This window comes from Hippoglossus stenolepis, chromosome 23 (assembly GCF_022539355.2).
Source record: "Hippoglossus stenolepis isolate QCI-W04-F060 chromosome 23, HSTE1.2, whole genome shotgun sequence".
Lineage (NCBI taxonomy): Eukaryota > Metazoa > Chordata > Actinopteri > Pleuronectiformes > Pleuronectidae > Hippoglossus > Hippoglossus stenolepis.
The window spans coordinates 8,716,954-8,737,403 of NC_061505.1; the positions used below are offsets into that span (position 1 = coordinate 8,716,954).

The 20,450-nt window shown below is 48.1% G+C and overlaps 1 protein-coding gene across 6 annotated transcripts in view; it reads right to left on the reverse strand.

Moving 5' to 3' along the window:
- ppargc1a (peroxisome proliferator-activated receptor gamma, coactivator 1 alpha) overlaps nt 1-20,450 on the reverse strand; it is a 37,706-nt gene that overhangs the window by 3,711 nt on the left and 13,545 nt on the right. For 2 of the 6 annotated variants that reach the window (XM_035148961.2, XM_035148965.2), the window contains exons 3-12: nt 17,426-17,620; nt 16,298-16,423; nt 13,922-15,257; nt 12,953-12,998; nt 12,690-12,763; nt 7,936-9,163; nt 5,423-5,515; nt 4,331-4,451; nt 2,392-2,513; nt 1,861-2,012 (exon numbers count right to left, since the gene is read on the reverse strand). In XM_035148961.2, the coding sequence (XP_035004852.2) occupies nt 1,861-2,012; nt 2,392-2,513; nt 4,331-4,451; nt 5,423-5,515; nt 7,936-9,163; nt 12,690-12,763; nt 12,953-12,998; nt 13,922-15,257; nt 16,298-16,423; nt 17,426-17,620 (3,493 nt within the window). The remainder of the gene's footprint in view (nt 1-1,860; nt 2,013-2,391; nt 2,514-4,330; nt 4,452-5,422; nt 5,516-7,935; nt 9,164-12,689; nt 12,764-12,952; nt 12,999-13,921; nt 15,258-16,297; nt 16,424-17,425; nt 17,621-20,450) is intronic. The other 4 variants (XM_035148968.2, XM_035148962.2, XM_035148967.2 and 1 more) reach the window with 4 other exon arrangements.

A 20,450-nucleotide genomic window follows, 5' to 3' on the forward strand; every position in this document is an offset into this window, starting at 1 on the left:
ATTTCTTTCGAGTCAGGGGCCACAGATGTGAAAGTGTATCCTTGTGCTATTTTTCCTGATCAACCTGATAATACATAAAGAGTATCTTATCTCTGCCAACAGACAGCTTCACAAATGGGCCCCCCAAAGGGCCCAGCAGCACACTCGGAGCGCTCTGAGAAATGGGAATGACCATGGCAGCTAGGAGACGCCAGTCGTGATCTAATGCAACGGCCGAGGGCTAGATTGCGTCACACTGCGCACCTTGAGGGATGAAAAATCTCCTGGCGCTCTACTTAAAACTAATGGACATGTCTCAGAAAACAAAAAAAAAAGGAGGAGGCAAGAGGCAACGAGATTGAGAAGACGGGGAGAGGTTTGGATACCACACTATTATAAGATCCTCCCGTCCTCTCAATCTCTTTATCCCGCGCTATCAGTGTGGGGACGACCGAAATAGCCAGTTCCTGACAAAGAGGGGGTCCAACGAAGGCCCTTTCCATTCCGCTAGACTGATTAGTCAATCTCGGCATAATGTCTGTCCTCGAGGCTTTGGGATTAGCAACCGTTTCTCCGCGCTTTCAATCCCTCATCGTGTTTGCCCTTAAAAAGAAGATGGCTCGGAGCATGAGTTTTGAGAATGTATAGTAACGGCTTCATCTATCGAGGGAAAGTGCTCATTTTCTCTCAAGTGACCTGTTGACCCCGGTGTGGTTGAAGCCTTACAACATTCTTGACCCCACATTCTACACGTCAATATGTGTCTTATATCTGATATGTCGCGTAATGGGGGAGACGATCTTTTGTGGCTGTGCCACGCTTAACATAACGAGGCCCGTCTCGCTTCACTTTCAATATGGCTGCTCAATTATTGCCACCTCTGCAGAAGAAAAGAATCCTAGAATACCCTCTTTTATCCACATGTCAAAAAGAGGGAATCTTGCCAGAGGAAAAAGCCTTGATTTCACAGATCGCCTGCATTATTTATCAAATGCGTCATCCAGCCTTCAGCTTACATTTGAGCAGAGTATTCTATCTGGGATTTGGTATCTGACCAATATAGAAGCTGTGCACGCATCGGCTACATATGTGCACCTTTACTCTATGAAATCGCTAAATGAATTCTGCTCCGCTCCAGCCTTCCATGATCCCCCGACTCCCGACAAACCCAGTACGTACGCACGCTGCGGACCCTCCCTCTATGCAAATGACCCCTACGTGCCACATCAAGGCTCCACCACATTTCAGAGCCGCAACAGCTGGCGACAGATGGGAACCTCGCCCGAGAGGGAGGAGGGTTTGCCGGGACTTAACCTTGCTCCCACCTTCTTCTACCTCACCTCGCCTCCTCTCTCGTCTTTGTTCTAGCGCCGTCTTCCTCCTCGTAATTTTCCATCCTCGCCTCTCAAAGTGATTCCCACACCCACGCAGCACAGGAGAACACACCGTATGCACAGCTGCACACGTGCTCTCAAGTGCTATCGTTCTCCCTAATGTCTTGCTTTTTCATATCACCACGGCCGAGACGAGCGTCCCATGTCCGTATGAGTAATGGAGTCTGCCTCGTTTTCCTGAAGATACAAGCAGCGGGGAGGAAATGGAGCTCTATTCTCTGAGTGCTCACGGGCTGACCTCTGAACTCTCTTTGCCCTTTTGAGCCACAAATGCCTGGTGGACACATTCAAGGCTGCACCAGCACCGAGATGGGTTTCTTTTGATCTGGAGGCATTACTCAAGCCTCTTTTTTTATTTTTTTATTGCTGTTTTATTCCCCCTCCCGCTTTCCTCCTCCCCTCTTTTCTCCGACAGTCCTCAGAGCAACGCGAATATACTGCCTGACTGCGGGGGGGCTGATGCAGAGAACAACAAAGCTGCACTTACCCAAGTCTGTGTAATGTGATTTGCAGAACTGCTTCTGTCCGCCAAAGCACAGCTCGAACTGGGGCTCGTTTGACCTGCGTAAGGTGTGTCCGTTCTCAAGGGCGGCGAAGGCGTCACAAGTGTAGCGGTACGTGATGAAGCCAAAATTGTCCCTGGTCAGGAATAGAAAGCGAGACGTCAGGAGGGCCGCTGCGGGGCAACAATAACTAAACAGGCGGCCTTGTCATAAATGACGATCGCTCTATTTATATGCAAAGGAGAATCAATAAATGTGTATCTTTGGGGCTCTGTAGGCCGAGAAGTAGATGAATCAGGACACGCTCTGGGACTGCAAATGCTCCGTCTTTGTCTTAAATACTCATCTTTGCTGGAAGTTTTGTCTGTTGTATTCAATTATTGTTATTATCATTAGAAATAAATGTCTCTTCATGCCCTATTCTAGACTAACAAACTGATGCGCGCACGCACGCACGCACACACACACACACACACACACACACACACACACACACAAAACTCCTGGGGCCTTACCCATCGTCCCTCAAGTTCACGGCACATTCTTCAATTTCGCCAAAGACTTCAAAGCGGCGCTTCAACTCTGTCCGGGTGCAGTTGGACCTCAGTCGCCCCACGTACACCACCCGTCTCTCCTCCTGCTCGTTAAGAGAGAAGACAGAGCAAAAGGGAAGGAGATTAAAAGGGGAGTCTGTTTTTCTTTTTCCCCCTCTCTTTTCTTCACCGGGCCCTAATGAATTGGTCTTGATCACTCCTGTGGATACCGCCGGCCGACTCCGTGCCCCCGGTTTTGTCCCCCCGTCTCCGTCTGTCTGTTGTGTTCCTCCGTGATTGGTTCGGCTCGCTCCCTCTTATCTGATAGAGGTGCAGTTTGGAAGCGCCTTCAATCTGCCCTGGCACCACAATTCCTCTTTCTCTCCGCAACTCATCAACCGGAGGCAGGGTGATTTTTATCAAATGATGCCATGTCTTAAGTGTGGGGCTGCTTCTTCTTTCATAAGGGCCGTGGGGTGACTCAGCCGTACATCAAAATAGCCTGTTTTTTTTTTCTTTGCCGAGGTGGTAGTCAAAGTTACAATACACAGCAAACTCTCAGGACTGTTAACTGAGAGGTCTGTCAACAGTGTCAGGATATTACAGCCAATAGAGAGGGAGCATTCAAAGCAGCAGTCGCGAGCCACGGGGCAAAAAAACATGGATTTCCATGAACCTCAGAGGACGTGGGGGTCATAGCAGAATAATTTAAGAACAAACTGCACCAGGCTGCAATTATAGCTTTTGAGGAGTTTAATTGCATCCGCTAATCATATAATACAGCACAAGCCCGGGGCTATAGTGTATCACTACTGTTATTTATTTATTCATTCATTTATTTGCCATTACTGGGGCAAGTCCACTGAGGCCTGTTGGAATTTTGAATGCTGTCTTGAGGGTGGAAGTATCACACTGTACATGTAAATCAGCAGCCGGGTGCAAAACTCAAAGTTCACCTTTGCCCCGTCTGACTTATAGAGTCGCTGAGAAAAATATAAATTAACCACAGGTTAGTGTTTTTATGCTTTTTTTCCACTCTCTTTAAGGTTTTGGACCAAAAAAATAAGTATTTGCTGAATTAGGGGTTTAGTTGCTGACAACTGATAAATAAGCAGTCTTTTCTTGATGGCACCCTGAGGGCTGTGTGTATGTGTGTGTGTGTGTGCGAGTGAGACAGACAGACCCAAGGAGACGCTTTCACATCCCTGGCCTCCAAAACCCTTGTTTGACAGCTTGAGCTTTACCGCTCGTAATTGTTTGTCTCTCCGTCTCCGAAAACGTAGGCATGCAGAGCCACGTTTGCATTGCTGCATCGTTTAATGCGCGCTTTATCAACGGGTGGCGTTACCTCACTGGGAAACCTGAGTAATTTCACACCGAGAAAAGCTGAGTGGAGATACGGGAGGAAATATGTATTCGCCGCATCGGGGTGCATTTTGAAACAGATAAAGAAAAAGGAGAAGCGCTCGAGAGAGAATCAGTAGCCATTTCCTTTTCTGTCCTTTTCTTGATCTCAGAGTTTCCACTATTTTAACATTTTACCCCCGTGGTGTGATTAATAAGAGTCGACAGTGTTTCCAGATGACAGAGACGTTAAAAATACACAACCCGGAGATAAAGAGGAAGGGCCTGTCGCCTGAATCATTCAGTAACTCACTTTGTATGTATTCTTTCAGGAGAGAGACACTGTGGCACATGGCACGAGGCTGGAGGGTGTCTCTCTCAGTAATGTCTCTGTGTGTGTGTGTGTGTGTGTGTGTGTGTGTCTGTGGGAGGTTTTAATGTTTGTTTGCAGCAGTTTGTACATGTGCCGTAGCAGTGATTGCATGTGGTCTTTTATCAGCGGCAGCGGGACAGATGTAAAGTACAGCGCAGAGGAAGACGAGAGGAAATGAGGTGACAGGAGCGTTTGTTGACTCACTATTGCTTTCTGCTTCTGCCTCTCCCTCTGCTCGGCTCTTTCGAACTCCCGCTTCTCGTAGTCCCGGCGGTACTCCTCCCTCTTCAGCCTCTCGTGCTGGTAGTCCTCGTAGCTGTCATACCTGTGGAAGACAAGATACTCGTGACATCGCCGTCCTTGCCCGTCCTCTAATTTCACCTTCCCCTGTTGACGCGTACGAAGAACAAACGCCTGGTATACACCAAGGAGTAGCCCGCCCCCCACCCCCGCTTCCCTGTTTTCTCAACACTGATTGTTGAGGAGGGGGTGGAAAAAGGAAATGGACGTGTTAATAAGACGCCACTGATATGATTACGGAGCCCCCGCAGGACAGGCCCACGGGAGTGCCGGCGAGCGGCGCGGTCGGAGAGCCAGGCAGCTGCAACTGTCAGCACAACTTCACATGTCATTACTTTCTGCTTAGTTAGGGCTTCATCAAGAAGGAAAGTGCAACTTTCAAACCTTCCATCCCCCCACCCCCCAACCACAGACTAGCACAAGATGTGTCCGTTAAGTTTTCGACTGATGAGCGACTCTCGGGCTTGTCGGGTGTCATTAGGCATGTGGGCGCCAAATCAGCTCGCGTGCTGAGATGGTGTCAGTCTCCCTGTCTCTCGCCTCCCGCACAGTGCCAGTACTTCTCTGCATATGAAATCGTCCCCTCCGCAGTGGCTCATGGAAAACTACAGAGGCACCAAGTTGAATAAGCATCATTATACAGCTGGGAGCGTCAACTCGAGAGTGAAGTCTGAATGTGCATCAGTGTGATTTGGGATTCTCTTGTCACTAGTCCAATAAAACATGATCAATTAAACATATTTGCCCTGAATGTTTGTCAAGGCTGCGAAAAAAAAAAAAAAGGCTTCGGTCTCGATGTGGAGAGGGAATCCGAGAGAAATCAAACTGTTCCTGAGTGGTGACAGGGAGAAGTCTGTGTCGACTGCTAGTTTTGTTTCTCAGCCTCGTTCCCTCATCTTCTAATAATACATATTTCCCCTCAGTTAAAGCTTGTGACGAAACACATGTTAATACACTAAATGATTAGAGGTTAAACAATTCATTCAAAATAATCACCTTGGCCTGCGGCTGAGGGGAGATCGGGACGGAGGGTGGGGGCTCTTGTGAGTCCTGGAGCGAAAAGTGCTTGAATCTGTGTTGTGACGAGACCTGAGGGAAAAACAAGAGGTTTATTTTTCACCAACATCATCATCTCACGCAAAGAATGTTTAAAAAGGAATAAAACACAAACTTGTGACACATTGTTTAATCTCTTCTTGGCTTTGGAAACTTCTTTGATATTTGCAATAAGAAGCTTGATACTAGAAGCTCAACTTGTCCTAATCTAGCCCACGGCCACAGGGGGTGTGCATAATTTTATGCAGATCTTTTTTTAAACACACCTGACTTAGCATATACATGCACCTGCTATCTATGTTGAATGAGGAAATGGTCAATACTAGGCCCTGGTGGCCTGACTGTCGAGCTTGTTCCCCTGCACTCCTTAAGCTTGATGCTTAATTATTGAAGTGTTGCTGAAGAAGGAAGACCTGAATAATGGAGGGAGAGAAGTTTGGGAAGCTCAGTGAAGCAAAGCAGTGCCGCTTTGGAAAGATCGAGGATCTTGCACTGTGAAACTTGAAGAATTATTTTGCTGAAACACTCCCTTTCTTTCTCTCCTTGCATGAAAATATAACAAGCTTCTTGTTCTGTGACTTTCAGAACTACAAGCCCTATCCGGTATTTCTTTAGAAAGCTTGCCAGCGTCAGGTTCTGATAGAATAGCCTGGGAGTATTAGGGTTTAATCTGTGAGCACGTTGGTGTAGAACAGAGCCCAAACAGTATAAAGTGAATCTATTGGCTCTGTGGAGTAAACTGACCTTTAAATAATCAGGCAAACAAACTGAGTCGCTGCAGCGGAGTCGTGAACTGAGCCACTCAATGAACTACGACTGACAAACTGAATTTACTTCCACCCCTTCTCGGTAACTATGCTTCGCCTCTGTTCTTCTACCACCTAAAAAAAAAAAAACCCCAACAGAAACCCCCTCGGCTCTGATCAAAGGGAAACATGGGAAATGTAGTTCTCACGCAGCGCTATGATGATAGGAGTCTCATTTGAGAAGGGTTTCGAGACTACATTCCCACAGCCTGGATTTGACTTTCATCTCTGGGGATGTAAAAGAGGAGGGTTTGCCACTCAGTAAAAACAACAGCTGCTGCTTAAAACAATAGCCCCGGCATCAAACAGGAGCGCGTGAGGAGGGGAGCGTTAGGAAGACACTCAAATATACTGTAACTCCCTGCCTAGAGATGAAAACTCACACTGTTCAAAAGTCCAGCGCCTCTGGCACCTTTCATGTTCTGGGCTTTTTTTCCTTTTCTGTTTCAGCTCATTGTTCATTGCACCATCCAACCAATCTTCTCCCCACATAGTCACTTCAGAGAAATCAAAGTGCCACCTGGTTTAATAGGCAGAATCTGGTTTGCATAACAACTGCAGATAATGTGGCTACTCCTGCACTTTTCAAACTAAAACACAGCGTTTTCCAAAAGCCCGGTTCAGACCGGACATTTACATCTGTCCTGAGTGATCTGATCACAAGTCGGACAGCTCGGATTGCAGATGAGACAGCACAACATTCAGAGGTGGTCTGGGACCCATGGGGCCACATTCTTTTCCATGTGTTGACGCAAATCTGTCCACATTTAAAAAAACACCTACTCATTTGATGTCCTCTGGCCCACGACAGTTTTCACAATGAACCAAAACTATTTTTACTCTCTGCACCGTTTCCCATACATTGATTTATTCGTGGCAGCTCGCCACAATATCAACATTGATTGATGCCACATATTGATTTTCTGTTTTATTACTATTTGGAATTAGTAAAATCTTATTTCGCTGCAGAGCTGTGTGCAGGGCATTGATTTGCCCAGCCCCTCCTTGCCCCACTCTCTGACACACACACACGCAAACACACTGATTACCTGTCATAGGCAGACTAGCTTAAAAGAACACATTTTGGTCTTTGCACACAGCAATTATGTATATCTATTTGTATGTAGATAAGGGATACGAGAGCCAATCATAAGAGGTCACTGGAGACACATGGAGACACGTTCTAATGTCAAGGGGGGAACTGATGTACTTCGAGCTGTCCACTGGTGATTGGATCGCCAAAGAAGTGTGTTAATCCCAGGTATAAACAAATTCCGGATGCCAGACATAAATGTACCAAAACTGATGTCTTAAAACTAAGACTTATTACTGCGGATGGAGCCTCGCTAAATCTATTCTGCATTTAGTCCAGGTAAAGCTTTGACTAGCAGGAGGTCAAGAACCCATGCTAAGAGTCTCCAGGGTCTTTTCTGTCTGACATCAGCTCTGACGACTGATCAGGCCTGTTTAACACTCCCAAGCTCGACCCCCTGCCAGTGCTAAGCCCTGTTTAAACTGCATGGTAGGGGAGCTGCCAAGGTTCAGCCAAAAGAGACAGGCAATGTGCATGTGCATGTGCGTGTATGTGTGTGTGAGAGAGAGAGAGCGAGAGAGCGAGAGCGAGAGAGAGAGAGAACGAGAACTTACCAAGAGGAGGGACGTCTGTCAGGTGAGCTGGAGAGGGAGCGCCCTCGGTAGTGCGAGGAGGAGCTGCGGGAGCCGGAGTGGGAACGAGAACGGGTGCGGGACCCGCCGCTGGTCCAGCAGAAAGGCCTGCCGGGCGAGAGGAGGAGAGAGGAGGGCGGGGAGACGGAGCCTCGCGAGGGGGAGCAGCTGGATGGTGGGGAACAGGAGGGAGAGCAGGGGGGGCAGTCAAAGAGTAGGTCCAGAGGGGTGCCCTCCCATGGATAGAGGAAGCGACTCTCGCGGCCCTCACCCAGCTCGAGCTCATCGTGGAAGGGCAGGAACCCTGGATGCAGGAAGCTGGAGCCGGGCTGCTTCTGGGAGCAGCTGTTGTCCACTCCCTCCTGAAGGGGCTGAAGGGCTGCAGCCTTGTTTGTTTTGCTGCCTGGTTCTTTCTCCTGACCACCCGGAGTAAAGAGGGCTTTTAAGGGGGGGCCAAAGTGCTTGTTGAGTTCTGCTCTAATTTCTTGGTCGCATAAGAGCTTCCGGCTGGTGGCAGAAGGGTGTGGTTGGTCCCTGTCAGTTGCGGCCTCCTGTGAGGGGCTCTGGGTGGTTTGTGTAAGGGTCTGCTTCTCCTGGAGCCGAACTGCCCTTCCATCCACAGAGGCAACATTCTGCTTCTCAGCTAAAGGACCAGATGCAGCTGATGATGGAAAGCAAGAGGATGAAGATGATGAAGAGGATGGTGGCATGGCTGAGTCCTTACATTCGACATGCCTGTCCTCCACTTTGCCTGTAGTAGGCTTGGGAGCAGCAGCGGCACCTGAGGTGACTGTCATTTCCGCTGCTGTAGTCATGGTAACAGTGGCTGTGCCGCCGTCCTTCTTAGTGCTAGCTGACGCTTGGCAATAGTCATGGTCACTGTAGCCACGGGCCGCCCGCTTATTGTTGCTAGTGCTGCAAAGCTCCCCGAGGCCGCCCACCGCCGTGCGTTTGGTGGCGGAGTAAGGGAGGGCGGTGGACGCTTTGCTCAGCTGGGCATAAAGCTCAGTCTGTTCGGGACCCTTCCTGTTGGGGCCCCCGCCTGAGGCACCTGGGGCCGGGGCCGGAGCGCTGGGGCCCAACTCGGTCAACCTGGCTCTTTTGCATGCCAAGGCCGAGGAGGAACATGAAGACAACTTGGTTTTGAGCGATGCTTTGAAAGGATTCTCTTGACTGGCTTTGTGTGGGGGCGTGGTAGGTGGTGTCAGACCTGCGGGAGGATGAAGAGACAGTGGTTGGTGGATTGGTGGGAATGGGGGGGGGGAATAAAAAATGAAAATGGAATCATAATGCAAACCACTCCAAATACCCCCCTCGCCCATCTATAAACTCCCTGGTCAGTTTATGGACAGTGGACACAGATACATGCCTGATTAAAATATTCACTTTCACTTGGCCTAATCCTGATCTCTATTTTATTGCAATCTTGACAGATTAATGTAATGCTTGGTGTAACTTAATATGGCGGTGCTGTAATACGGATGACTTGCCACCCCCTTCCTCTCTGACCTTGGAAAGATCCCTTTTCTCGAAAAGAAAAACCACAACACAAAACCCTGCAGAGGACAAACGCTATCCATGCATCCAATCTAAAAAAAATAAAGGTAAGTACATATATCATATCTGTGCCTGCCTCACACAAATGTCTGGACAGCAGCCAATTCATCCAAGTAAAACCAAAGCCCTTTTAAAATAACCAGCACTGACATGACACCGGGCTTGTTTCAAGATGATCCAGCACCATCTCTCTAAAACAATGTAGGAAGGTCCTGCATTTCAATACGCCTAATGCACATGGTGATGTTGCCATGGCGAGATCTCTGCTATGTCACGGAGGCGCAGGAAGTGCAGGCGAATGGGTTGTCATTCTTCTCAGATGGCATATCCCTACTGCTTGTGCCCCCCGTCTCTCCCCCTGTCTCCTACAGATTTACAACCAGACAGATGGCAGTTATATGGCAAGTCCTGAGATGAGCCCACTTTATAGCATTGTTAATGCACTCACACAAACAGCCGCCACCATTACTCTCATTCTCCCTTTTCCTCCTCCTCGCCTTCAGTCTCGTATTCTCCCCCTCTCCTCTCTCTTCCTGTCTGCCATCTTCCACGGATCAGTCTCCGTTTCCTCCCTTCCAACGCCGCTCCCCCGGCGTCTTTTCCTGTTTCTGTCTCGTGCAGAACAAATGTGCCCCCACACGCACTCGTCACCAACAGTCTCTCGCTGGAGTCAAACTCAGGCACTTTGAAACACCTACGCTCTCCCCTCCTCTTTGCCTTTCTTACAATGCACATCACTCTTCCCCTCGCTAGTGAATTGCACCAAATGACAGCTATTAGTATCAAATCCAGTGTTAGAGTATGCACAGGGAAGACAGCTCGGCAAAGGGCGGGCAGGAGCCTGATACATAAAAATGCAAGTTTGTGAAGCCACTTGCTGTGTTTGGAATGCCTGATCCATCGAATTATCATCCGACTTATTATCTGGATGTGTTTGTAAGTAGGACTGCAAGCCCCGCTCTTCCCCCCCCCCCCTTTTCTCACATCTTTCTCTTCCTCCTCTCAATTCTCGAGATGCAGACATAGACATGAATGCTCTATGCCAACGAAATGAGCAACGGAAAAAGCGGAGAGGGGAGGGGGTTGAGGTGCTGCACAATGCCTGAGGAACTTCTGTTTCGCCAATGAAGCACCATCTGTCCAAAACAATGTGTGTGTGGGGTCATAAACTAGGAGCCATTAGCGATGGAGGTGAAATAAATCAGAATTAGATAAATATGTGCCTCTCAGTCAATCTCGCCGGTGATGGACGATCCGCAGACACCAACACCAATCATGTGCCCACCGGAGAGAAAATGATGAGGCAAGTGAGCAAGACAGAAAGAAAAGAGGGGTATTTTATAATCTTTGGGTTGGTTTTTTTTCTTTCTCTCGTCCAGCTGTAAATTGTGAGGAGACCTCGGAGCGAATAACAACTCCGGGCTTAAAGAGTTGATCCGCCGGTAAGCCGTGCAAATAGCAACACACAGACCACCCCAGTGTCATGAGATACAGTAATTAAAGACAACACGGCAGCACAGGGTAAATCTATTAGCTTGGCAGAGATTAGGCCTGAACAGTCCGATCCCCGGGGGTCTCGCTGCCTGTTGTGTGTCGAGAAAACATGCAACCAACAGTTCAACGGGTGCTATTATATAGTATTAAACACAACAGCTCAGCACACCAGGTACAGGTCTATGTTCAACTGATAATTCCATTTATCTATTCTATTAAGCAGCAGTTATCACCATTACTACAACTCATCATAAAGTCATAAAAAAATATGTCACTGGCAGCAGTTCATGGAAAATTCCATAACTGAGTCGTCTACCTGCCTTGAAGGTGGAGGGTGAGACTGCCCCCCCACTTGGCTTCAACCTGGTTATCAGTAACACCGGCATAATATCTATTCAAGAGGAATGTTAGTCTAAATCTGCAAAGGACATGTAACTCCCGACCTAAAAGCTTCCCCCTCTGCTTACTGGGATCTATATCCATCTGTCTCATACAGCACAAGACTCAAAAGCTAATCCCTAAGTAGGAAAGGGGCTCAGTAACCTGGAGCTTTCCGGACTAATGACTTTCCTGCTAATATTCAATCCTAAATTTGCACAGAGCGGGTCACGCAGTCAGGTGAAGGACTTTATTTGACCGCGCTTGTAAAATGGACGCGGTGGAACAGAACGGACGCCTGATATTCGGCCACAGGTCAACAGGCTCGCCCACGTGCAGTAAAACGGGAAGAAATATTAACTGTGCTCGATTGCCCCAGAGCTTAAGCGGCCCGGCTCTTTGCCTTCTTAAGGTCTCAACAAGCATCACCTTTGACCCCGCAGGCTTGGCTACACAAAAAGAGTTAAATGGCACTTCGACCAGGGTCAGGAGGACAAGAGTGAGACCCCCTGGGGGTCTGACGTGCTGCACATTTCCATCCCCCACTAAGCAGAGGGCGCAGACATGAGATATGGATCAGGACCATTTCCCTGGTTAGTAAATAAACACCTAAAGAAACCAATGTAACGTTACATATTTCTAGAGGCTGAAGGGCTGCAGTTTTGTTTTTATTGACCTTAGATAATAAATCCTAAAGGGGATCATTAATAATTTCCGCAGAGAGAAATAATGTGGCCCAAAAATGCAGATTATCTTTCCTATGACGTATAAATAACACAAAAGGATGATGAAAAACCCTCATATTTACAAAACAGCATATACTATATGCAAGTGGAAATGCTGGAAGGTTACTCCCAAATGATCTAAATGTGTGCATGGCGAAGGAGTAAAGATGGTACAGATCACACAGGCAAAACTAGATTACGTAGAAAAACCAATTAAAACAATGCCATTTCATTTCTCCTATGATGTGTGGGCTAAGTAAGCTGTCAGTCAGAGAGCATTAGGATCTGATAGAGGGAGAAGGAAAGCATATTAACGCTTCACTAACAGGGGAGGGGAGACGGCAGAGGATGGGAGGGGTTCGCTAATAAACCCCGGAGAGATTGGAAAGCCTAATCAATACTCAGGCACATAAATGTTCTCCTAGGCCTTCACCTTGAACTTTAAACTGTGATGGAACTATCAAGATGTTGAAAAGGCAGTGTTAACCCATTACTGGCAGCAAGAGGGGAGGATTTCCACAGATCAGTCTCTTTTTTTCCCACAATAAGTACATTTGCTTTAAACAATTAGCATATGCTCACCTGGGGTTCCAGCAATCTCCACACTTAATGTGCATTCAATGGTTTTGTTCTCAAACGGTGATCCCTTGTGGTCACTGGAAGACAAAAAGAAAGGGCAGCATTTTACTTTTAATGTCAGAGTGAGATTTTTTGTGATCTAAGAAAATGGAAATGAGTCACAAAAAAATGCCTCAAGTTGGATGCTAGTCTATATAGTCGTCTTTGACTTTTTGCTTGTTGTTGCTTTTTGCCTAGAATAAGGTGGAAAAACTTCACACACTTACTTTGGAGACTCTGGGGTCAAAGGAAGTGGCAAGGTGGTTGGTTTGGCTGCAGAACACAAAGGAGCATGGGTAATTATTGATCTAGGTATAGCACTCATAGCAGAAGAGAACAGGTCCACATTCTGCAACTATTAATCTCAAGCTGGCCTAATAGATGCAGGTATCGCTAAAAATATAACACCCATTCCTAGTTGGAAAAAAGTTTGTCTTTGGACACTATAGTACCAAGCAAATGTTTTTAGATTGACCCCGCTCTAACAATTTATTCTCTTAGGATAGACTTGTTAAATCTGTGAGGCAGGATGAAGTGATGGCACATGTTTCGCAGGTGTCTGGGACTCAGACGAACCCGACAACAAACAGATTGGAATGGAGTAAAGACATAGAGAGACAATGCCACAAACAAGACACATGACAGTGGGTGAGCCCCTCCTTGGACATCAAAGTCATAATCGCATGCACCAACAGCAGAGGAGGGGAGGAAAAAAAAAAAAGAAGGAAGAAAGGAGAGTCAAGGAAGCTTGTGCAGTTGCCCGAGGCTCTGGCCGACTTGTGCTCCAGCTAAGGGAACGTGGCTTTAGTAGCACGATGCTAAAGAGTAGCACCCGGGCTCTGAGTCTAAATGTACATGTTCGGCACACTCAGCTCAATCAGCAAAGGAAGGTTCAAGGGTCGACTTTATGAATACAAGACGTACAGTAGCAAGACAAGGCGCGCCCCTTTTCCCACCCCCTCTTTTTAATTCTTTAACTTCACTCAATTTCAATTTCAAGAAGAATGCCTCCAGGATTAACACAAAAGCATTGGCAAGCAGGCTGTTTGTTGTCATTGTTGTTTATGCTCTCAGAATGACTGTTAGATTCGAATTAGAATAGGGGTTAGTGAAGTCAAACTGGGAAGTGGTTAGAGCAGGAGAGGGAGAAGAGAGAGCAGAGATAAGGCCAGTGGGGGGGATGCAGTCATGATTACCTAACAACGGGTGGCCCTGGTCGTCGGGGTGCTTGCTGAGCGCCTGCCTGTGTGGGTGCCCTTGCCCTTGTATGATGCAGGGAAGGGTGGGCTCTGCATTTCTAGTATCTGGGAAGAGTGGCCCCTGTGAGAGCACCACTGCGGGGCTTCCCGTGACAAGGTCATCATCATCAACATCATCATCATCATCATCATTATGGTCAACATCCTCCCCGCAGCCCCCCTGGATTGGCCACCCCAGTTCTAGTCCAAAGCCAATGTCTAGCCCTGGATCTAGCTGGTTAACCCATCTCTCTAGGTCTAAGGCAAGAGGTGACAACAGAGGCCCTGAGTCAGGCTCTTCAGCTTGACTTACTCCCCGCTTTTTAAAATCACTGGTCCCTCTGAACTCTTCCTCCTCCACCTTTGAAACACCCTGGGATGTACTCTCAGACCTCTTACCTGCTAATTTGCCCTGAGTTCTGGGTAAAGGGGCGATCTTAGGTGGGACAAGGTGGGTCAGATACTGAGCAGGCCTCTGTTTGGAGGTGAGCAGCTGGCTAAGTAAGGGGTGCCCCAGCTTCCCATCTCTTTTCCTAATAGTCACTGTGATGTGCCTGTGAGGTGCACGGCTGGCAACACTGCTCTTGCTACGGCCTTGCCTGCCAAAGCCCTTACTAGCCTGAGTGGCGCCCGCAGCCTCTCGGCAATGCTCACAGCTGTGACTCACCTCTCTGGGAGGGAGGGAATAAGAATGCATATACCTAATAAACCTAGCGGCGGCCAGGCGGCCCGCATCGCCTGGCGGCCTTCCTTCTTCACTGGGCGGCCCGTGCTCCAGTTTGGGGCAGGCATGGCCGCAGGTGGAGGTTCTGTGGCCGACAGGGATAGAGGCACCCTCCGACTTCTCAACACCGCCATCGTGAGTGCAACGCTGCCACTTCCCAGCCCCAACACCAGCCACACTACACTCGCCTGCAGCCCGGCTCTCACCTCGCTGGTGATGCTGCTGCTGCGGCTGCTGCTGCTGCTGCTGCTGCTGCTGTTGTTGAGACGGCACAGTTGACTTCTTCTTGGAGGCGGTGGAGGAAGACGAAGAGGTGGAGGAGAGGGAGGAGAACGAGGAGGTGGATAACGAGGACGGCGAAGAGGAGGAGGAAGAGGCGCCAAGACCCAGGCCGCTCTTGTCTCTGCCACTGGCACCACCCCACGTGCTCTTGGCTTCACTGGCTTTGGTGTGGAGCAGGATGTCATCGGTGGCCGTCAGGTATTTCAGCAGCTCAGTGCAAGGCCGCCTCACCGCGCGGTTCTGTGTGATGGAGCCCCCTCTCGTTTTGCCATTCCAGGGGCTCTCCGTCTGTGCAATACAGCAAGAAGGAAAGACAGAAAAAAGTATTAAGTTTGCTTAAATAAAAAGGTTTCGCTCACTGGTAGTAAAAGCAGAGAGAGATGGAGCCAGAGAGGGGCTAAAGGAGTGACTCAGGCAGCCCGAGCACAGCGGTTGCCCAACTGTCTGGGAGGCAATGGTGGGAGTGCGGTCCGCCCATCATCTTAATTGCGTGGCCCTCCGAGCACCACTGCACCACTCTGTACGCACACCATGTCCTCCGGGAGCCCTCATTCGCCGTGCTCCAGATGACTCAAAGGCACGGTATGAAAATAGACTGTGAGGAAGGTTGTCGCACCACATGTGCAAACATAGTACGCACACTACACAAAGTCTGTGTCTGTGTTTACCACACAATATTATCATACAGACGCTTTTTACGATCTGAGGGTTTTAATGCGCTGGGGAAAACAAAATGATCAGTTTGCAAATGACACTGAACATACGGTATCGCAGGTTTAGACATGAAATCTAAACAGATAGCTGGAATCAAATACTTGTAACTTTTATTTCTTCATATTAATAAACATAACATATTGCACTGACTTAATCTAATCTCAACCAACCGTACCCCTTAAGAGAAAAAAGCTCCTTTGAGAGCCATCTAATGGGAATATCAAATCTGATTGATCTTGTCATCTCAAGGCGTCAATCTCGCCACAAGAGCGCCCGACGCTGTTTTTTTCCTAACAGGCACAATACCAAGGCGGGATAAATGGTGGAGCTAATGAGACAATGGTGCCGAAGCATCGCCTAGAAAGCCCAACAGCAATCAGCCTGTTTTCATTACGGGGCGGCCCCCTGGGAGAGTCGACTGGAGCAGTAGTCTAACATCTTCTAAAGGCGGCCACCAAAACAAGAAGAGAGGAGAGGGAGAGCAAGAAACCGGAGAGGAATAGCGGAGTGAGGCAGATAAACAAAAAAAAGTGTGTGTACATGAGTGAAATAAGCAGCAAAGCAGTGCATGTGCTTGTATGCGCGTGGGTGTGTGTGCGTTTGTGTGTCCCTACCTTGACGACGGCAGGTGGTGGTCTGATCCGGTGGTTGCTGCTGGCTGCATGGTTCTGTGCCTTGCCACCTGTGTATTGATTATAGCTGAGCTGGGAGTTTGCGGGCGCCAGAAGGAGCTTCTTCAGCTGCAAACGGACCCAAACAGAACAAGAGAAAGTGGTGAGGGAGCAGTGGGGGGAGAGCGAGCGCGGGTTATGCAAATCACCATTTTCTTTCAATTAGACAGCCTGCGCTTTTGTAAATGCAGCAACAGAAGAGACCGCGGTTAGAGAAGATAAAATCACTCCCACATTTAGAAGATTACAGATTTTTAAGCAATTTATAATATGTGACAGGGCAATTTAAGTTGTTTTTTTTTCTTCCTTCCTTCCTGTGCAGGTGTTATTGTGCACACACAGTCAGGCCTCTCAAATGTGATTGAATAAACACACTCGGGCATGTGGCTTAAAGGTCATCTGGAAGGGACCGGCATGGAATAAAATGGGCGATAACGGAACATAACAAAACATTTTAGGTCAAAGCCTTTAAGCTGGAGAAACGCCCAGATGGTGCGGTTCTGTGTAAAAATAAACAAGACAGAACTAAGTTAACCCAATGGCTTCTTTTTTCCCTTTTCTCTTTTGAGAGGCCTGTCTTTTTGCCAAAAGTGATGACTTGGTCACAGGGGGATTAGTTGATGCCTACTGAGAGTAGATGAGATGAGATCACTTTCTTTTCCTCCCCCCCCTTTTACTTTCATTGTGTACCAGCTTGATTTCTGGGCCTATGGCACCGTCCCACTACAGCGTTCATATCATTGAACCGGCGCCACAATAGCGCCGTTACGTAATTAGCGCTGAGCAGCAAACACACTGATCCATTTCATTTACTCCTTGCATCCGCATGCTCTCACTGCACATATAGTGAGCACATTGTGACAAATGTGGCGGAGTGTGGACTGGGCGCTGCCAAACGCAGAATTCAAAAACTGCCAGTGTTGGTGCCCAGCTTTGTTGAAGAGTGTTATCTGGTGTCTGCCATGGACTGGACCAAATAAACAGTGTGTGCATGGTGGGAGGTCAGGTGTCAGTTTTGATGCTGGAGTAGTGACTTGGAGAATAATGAGAAAGAGGAGCTGCTGGTCATACCAGGGAAGGCTCCTCAGGCTCTGGGGTGCGCGGCGAGCCGTCGGGGGAGGAGGGACAGCTCCGGTCACTGGCATTGGTCACGTCCCCATCTGCCAGGGCCTCAAACGAAGGCAATCCGTCCTCATCCACCGGGATGCTGTCCAGGGTCTCTGTAAGCACTGCCAGCAAGTTGGCCTCATTTTCTTCATCTATCTTCTTAGGAGGGTGAAAAAGGGGGGAAGACAGAGACAGAAAAACAGAGAGACAGGAAAAATAGGACATTTTATTCAGGGGAAGTTGCATCTCTCCTTTTTTTTTCTTGGGGTAAGTAAAGATAGTGGGTGGTTGCATGCAGGCTTGCATTGCTAATAGAGTGGGAAGATTTTTTCTTGCAGCAGCAGCTGAGCTGGCTCTATTTTGGCAGTCTTTTTAAAAACAAAATTCACTCTGCGCGCAAGTGAGTCAAGGCTGTCACTCATATTTTAAACACGCAGCTTACTGGACCAAAATAATATCTCCCCCAAGAAACCCATTACCAGGGCTGACAAGTAGCAAGTATCCAGGGAGGACAGGAGTGGATTGGGGTGTGTTGCGGTATACAGAGGGGTTTGTTTGGGGGTAAAGGAAACGACGAGTGGAAGTTGACTCTCCTCCTCTCTTATGACGATCGACTTGCCGACAAGATGTGCACAAGCAATCCTCAGATAAGTAGAATTACCACCCACTAATGCTGACAAAATGTGAAACATTTGAAATATCGGCATGACAGCTGATGCTCACAACAGGCGGGAGGTTACCGTCAACATTTCAAGAAAAATAAAGCTTGTTCTTGCCACTCAGCTCCTCTTTGACGTACCGGAGGAGTTGTTTTCTTGCTGCAGCTGGCTGTTTAATGGTTGAGATTATAAGTGAGTGTGTGTGTGTGAGAAATAAAGAGAGGGAGAGATGAACATATAGAGAGGGATAGTGCGAGTGAGGGATGAAAGATGGGAGATGCCAGCTATCGACATGGGAGTTTTGCTGTGGATAATAACTATGCATGTAAGGAGAGAAAAGTAGATGGATATTAAGACTGAGGGGGATGCAGCTTTCCTGACAATGGGTTTGTGTGTGTCTGTGTGTGTCTGTGTGTGTGCGCCTTTGCACAGACGAATGACAACTTGTGACAAGTGACAACAGGAACTGTAAGTTCCAGGGCCATGAAAGCCCAGGGGACTATAAGACGGAGGAAAGATAAACAGCGTCGGCACCGTGGGATGTTCCTTGGCCAGTCCAACACCGACAAATCCCTTTATGCACACGACAGGATTATCATCGCTCGGCAACGGAGTGCGGCCATCATTATGCTGAGGTGGCCACCAATCTCTCAGATACCAGCGCGGCGTCTCTAAGACTCGGATTCCCACATGCACGAAATTTTCCCACCCACTTGTGTCCGTCCACCCCACTGATTTTACGCAATTACACACCCACCGTGGATGGCACAGCTGCGGATTCGCCAAAGACACGGTGGCCATTTTAATGCTTTCCCTCCTCCAATTTTCCGTTATGGCACACATTGACATGTTGGACGTGCAGGTAGCGAGCTAACAATGAGTAAAACATTAATCTGATCCTCATTGAACAGATTTCTCTCCTAACAACATGAGCACTCAGTCATTATTAAAAAATGATAAAGTGGACATATTTCACTGAGATAACACAACATAGACTGGGGGCCGTGCCAGATTGGCGAGCAAATGCCTTGCAGGAAATTGCTCTGTATGAGGTGGCATGCTGTTTAATTACTTGCAAGGAGCTTCAAATCCACTGTGCTGGAACCACGCGCTACCAAAGATTCGCCATTTTCCAGCATCCCAAGTTATTACCTGAGCGCTAAGCTGGTATATTAACCGCTGATAAATCCGGAGCCTTTTCTCAGCCCAAACATATACATCCTCGCAGGAGAAATTGAAAGTAGGATCACTTGGGATTATTACAAATGAGTCTTTAACGAGCCAGACATTTATTTAGGTGCAAGCTAACCAACCAGTCAAGCAATGCTGTATTTTGGTGTCGTTTTATTCACCTCACTCCAGTAGGTTCAAGACTGTACACTCAGTAGAAATTACAGCCTGTGCCACTGTGTGACAGTAGTTACATTAGAAGTTGAGAGGGCTGTGCAAGCTTCATTATGACATGGTTTGGAGAGGATTGGGGGAATTTCTGAGGCTGTGGCTCAAATGTAGTGATTTCAATCTTGTTTCAAAAACCTCCACCAATTGGCAAGCTCCCAGAGGCACACTGTATCCCCGAAGATAACCCAGAAGGGACTCTCGTATTCTGAAAGAGACACTTGTAAAACCCTGAGTCGTGACGATCATGCTGCAGCCGCTGCTGTGGCTCTAGTGGAGGCACTCACAGGCCAAGTGGGGATTTGAGAAACTGGGGTAAAGAGCAAACCTCAGTGATCATTTCTACTCCGGTGGGAGCATGATCTATTACTCCTCCACAGGAGGGTGAGCCAACTGAAGGACCGCACCTTGTGGAGTATCCACACCAAAGTCAATCTACTGCCAATGACTCACTCGCCCCTTGTTTATTTATAAACAAAATCTGTGTGTGGGTGGACTTCAGGAGCTATGGCCCCCAAAGGGGGTGACGGCAGGATAACCTGGCAACCTGCTCGTGGCCATGTCCACTTATATTGATTAGTACAGCAGCTGCTGAGAGGAAAAGAGGGCAGCAAGAACAAAGAGAGAAGAGAGAATTTGTCTCGGCGGGAGCACTTTCTCGCCCATCCCGCTTAATGGACCTCACCGAATTAAAGAGATCTTAACAATCCTGGGCTAATTGTGGGATCACAATATATTAACCCCGCTCCAATTCTAAAGGGTGCCATTTTGAGCCTGCTTTATTCCAAATGCTTCAATTAGCCATAAAACATGCTGGCAAGTGCTGGCAGAGCTACTCTCTCCCCTGCTTCACCCCAGCTTCCCCACGTCGGAGAAACAACTCCAGTTGTTCATTATTAGGTGAGGCCCCTTTGTTATCAGGCAGCCCGTCT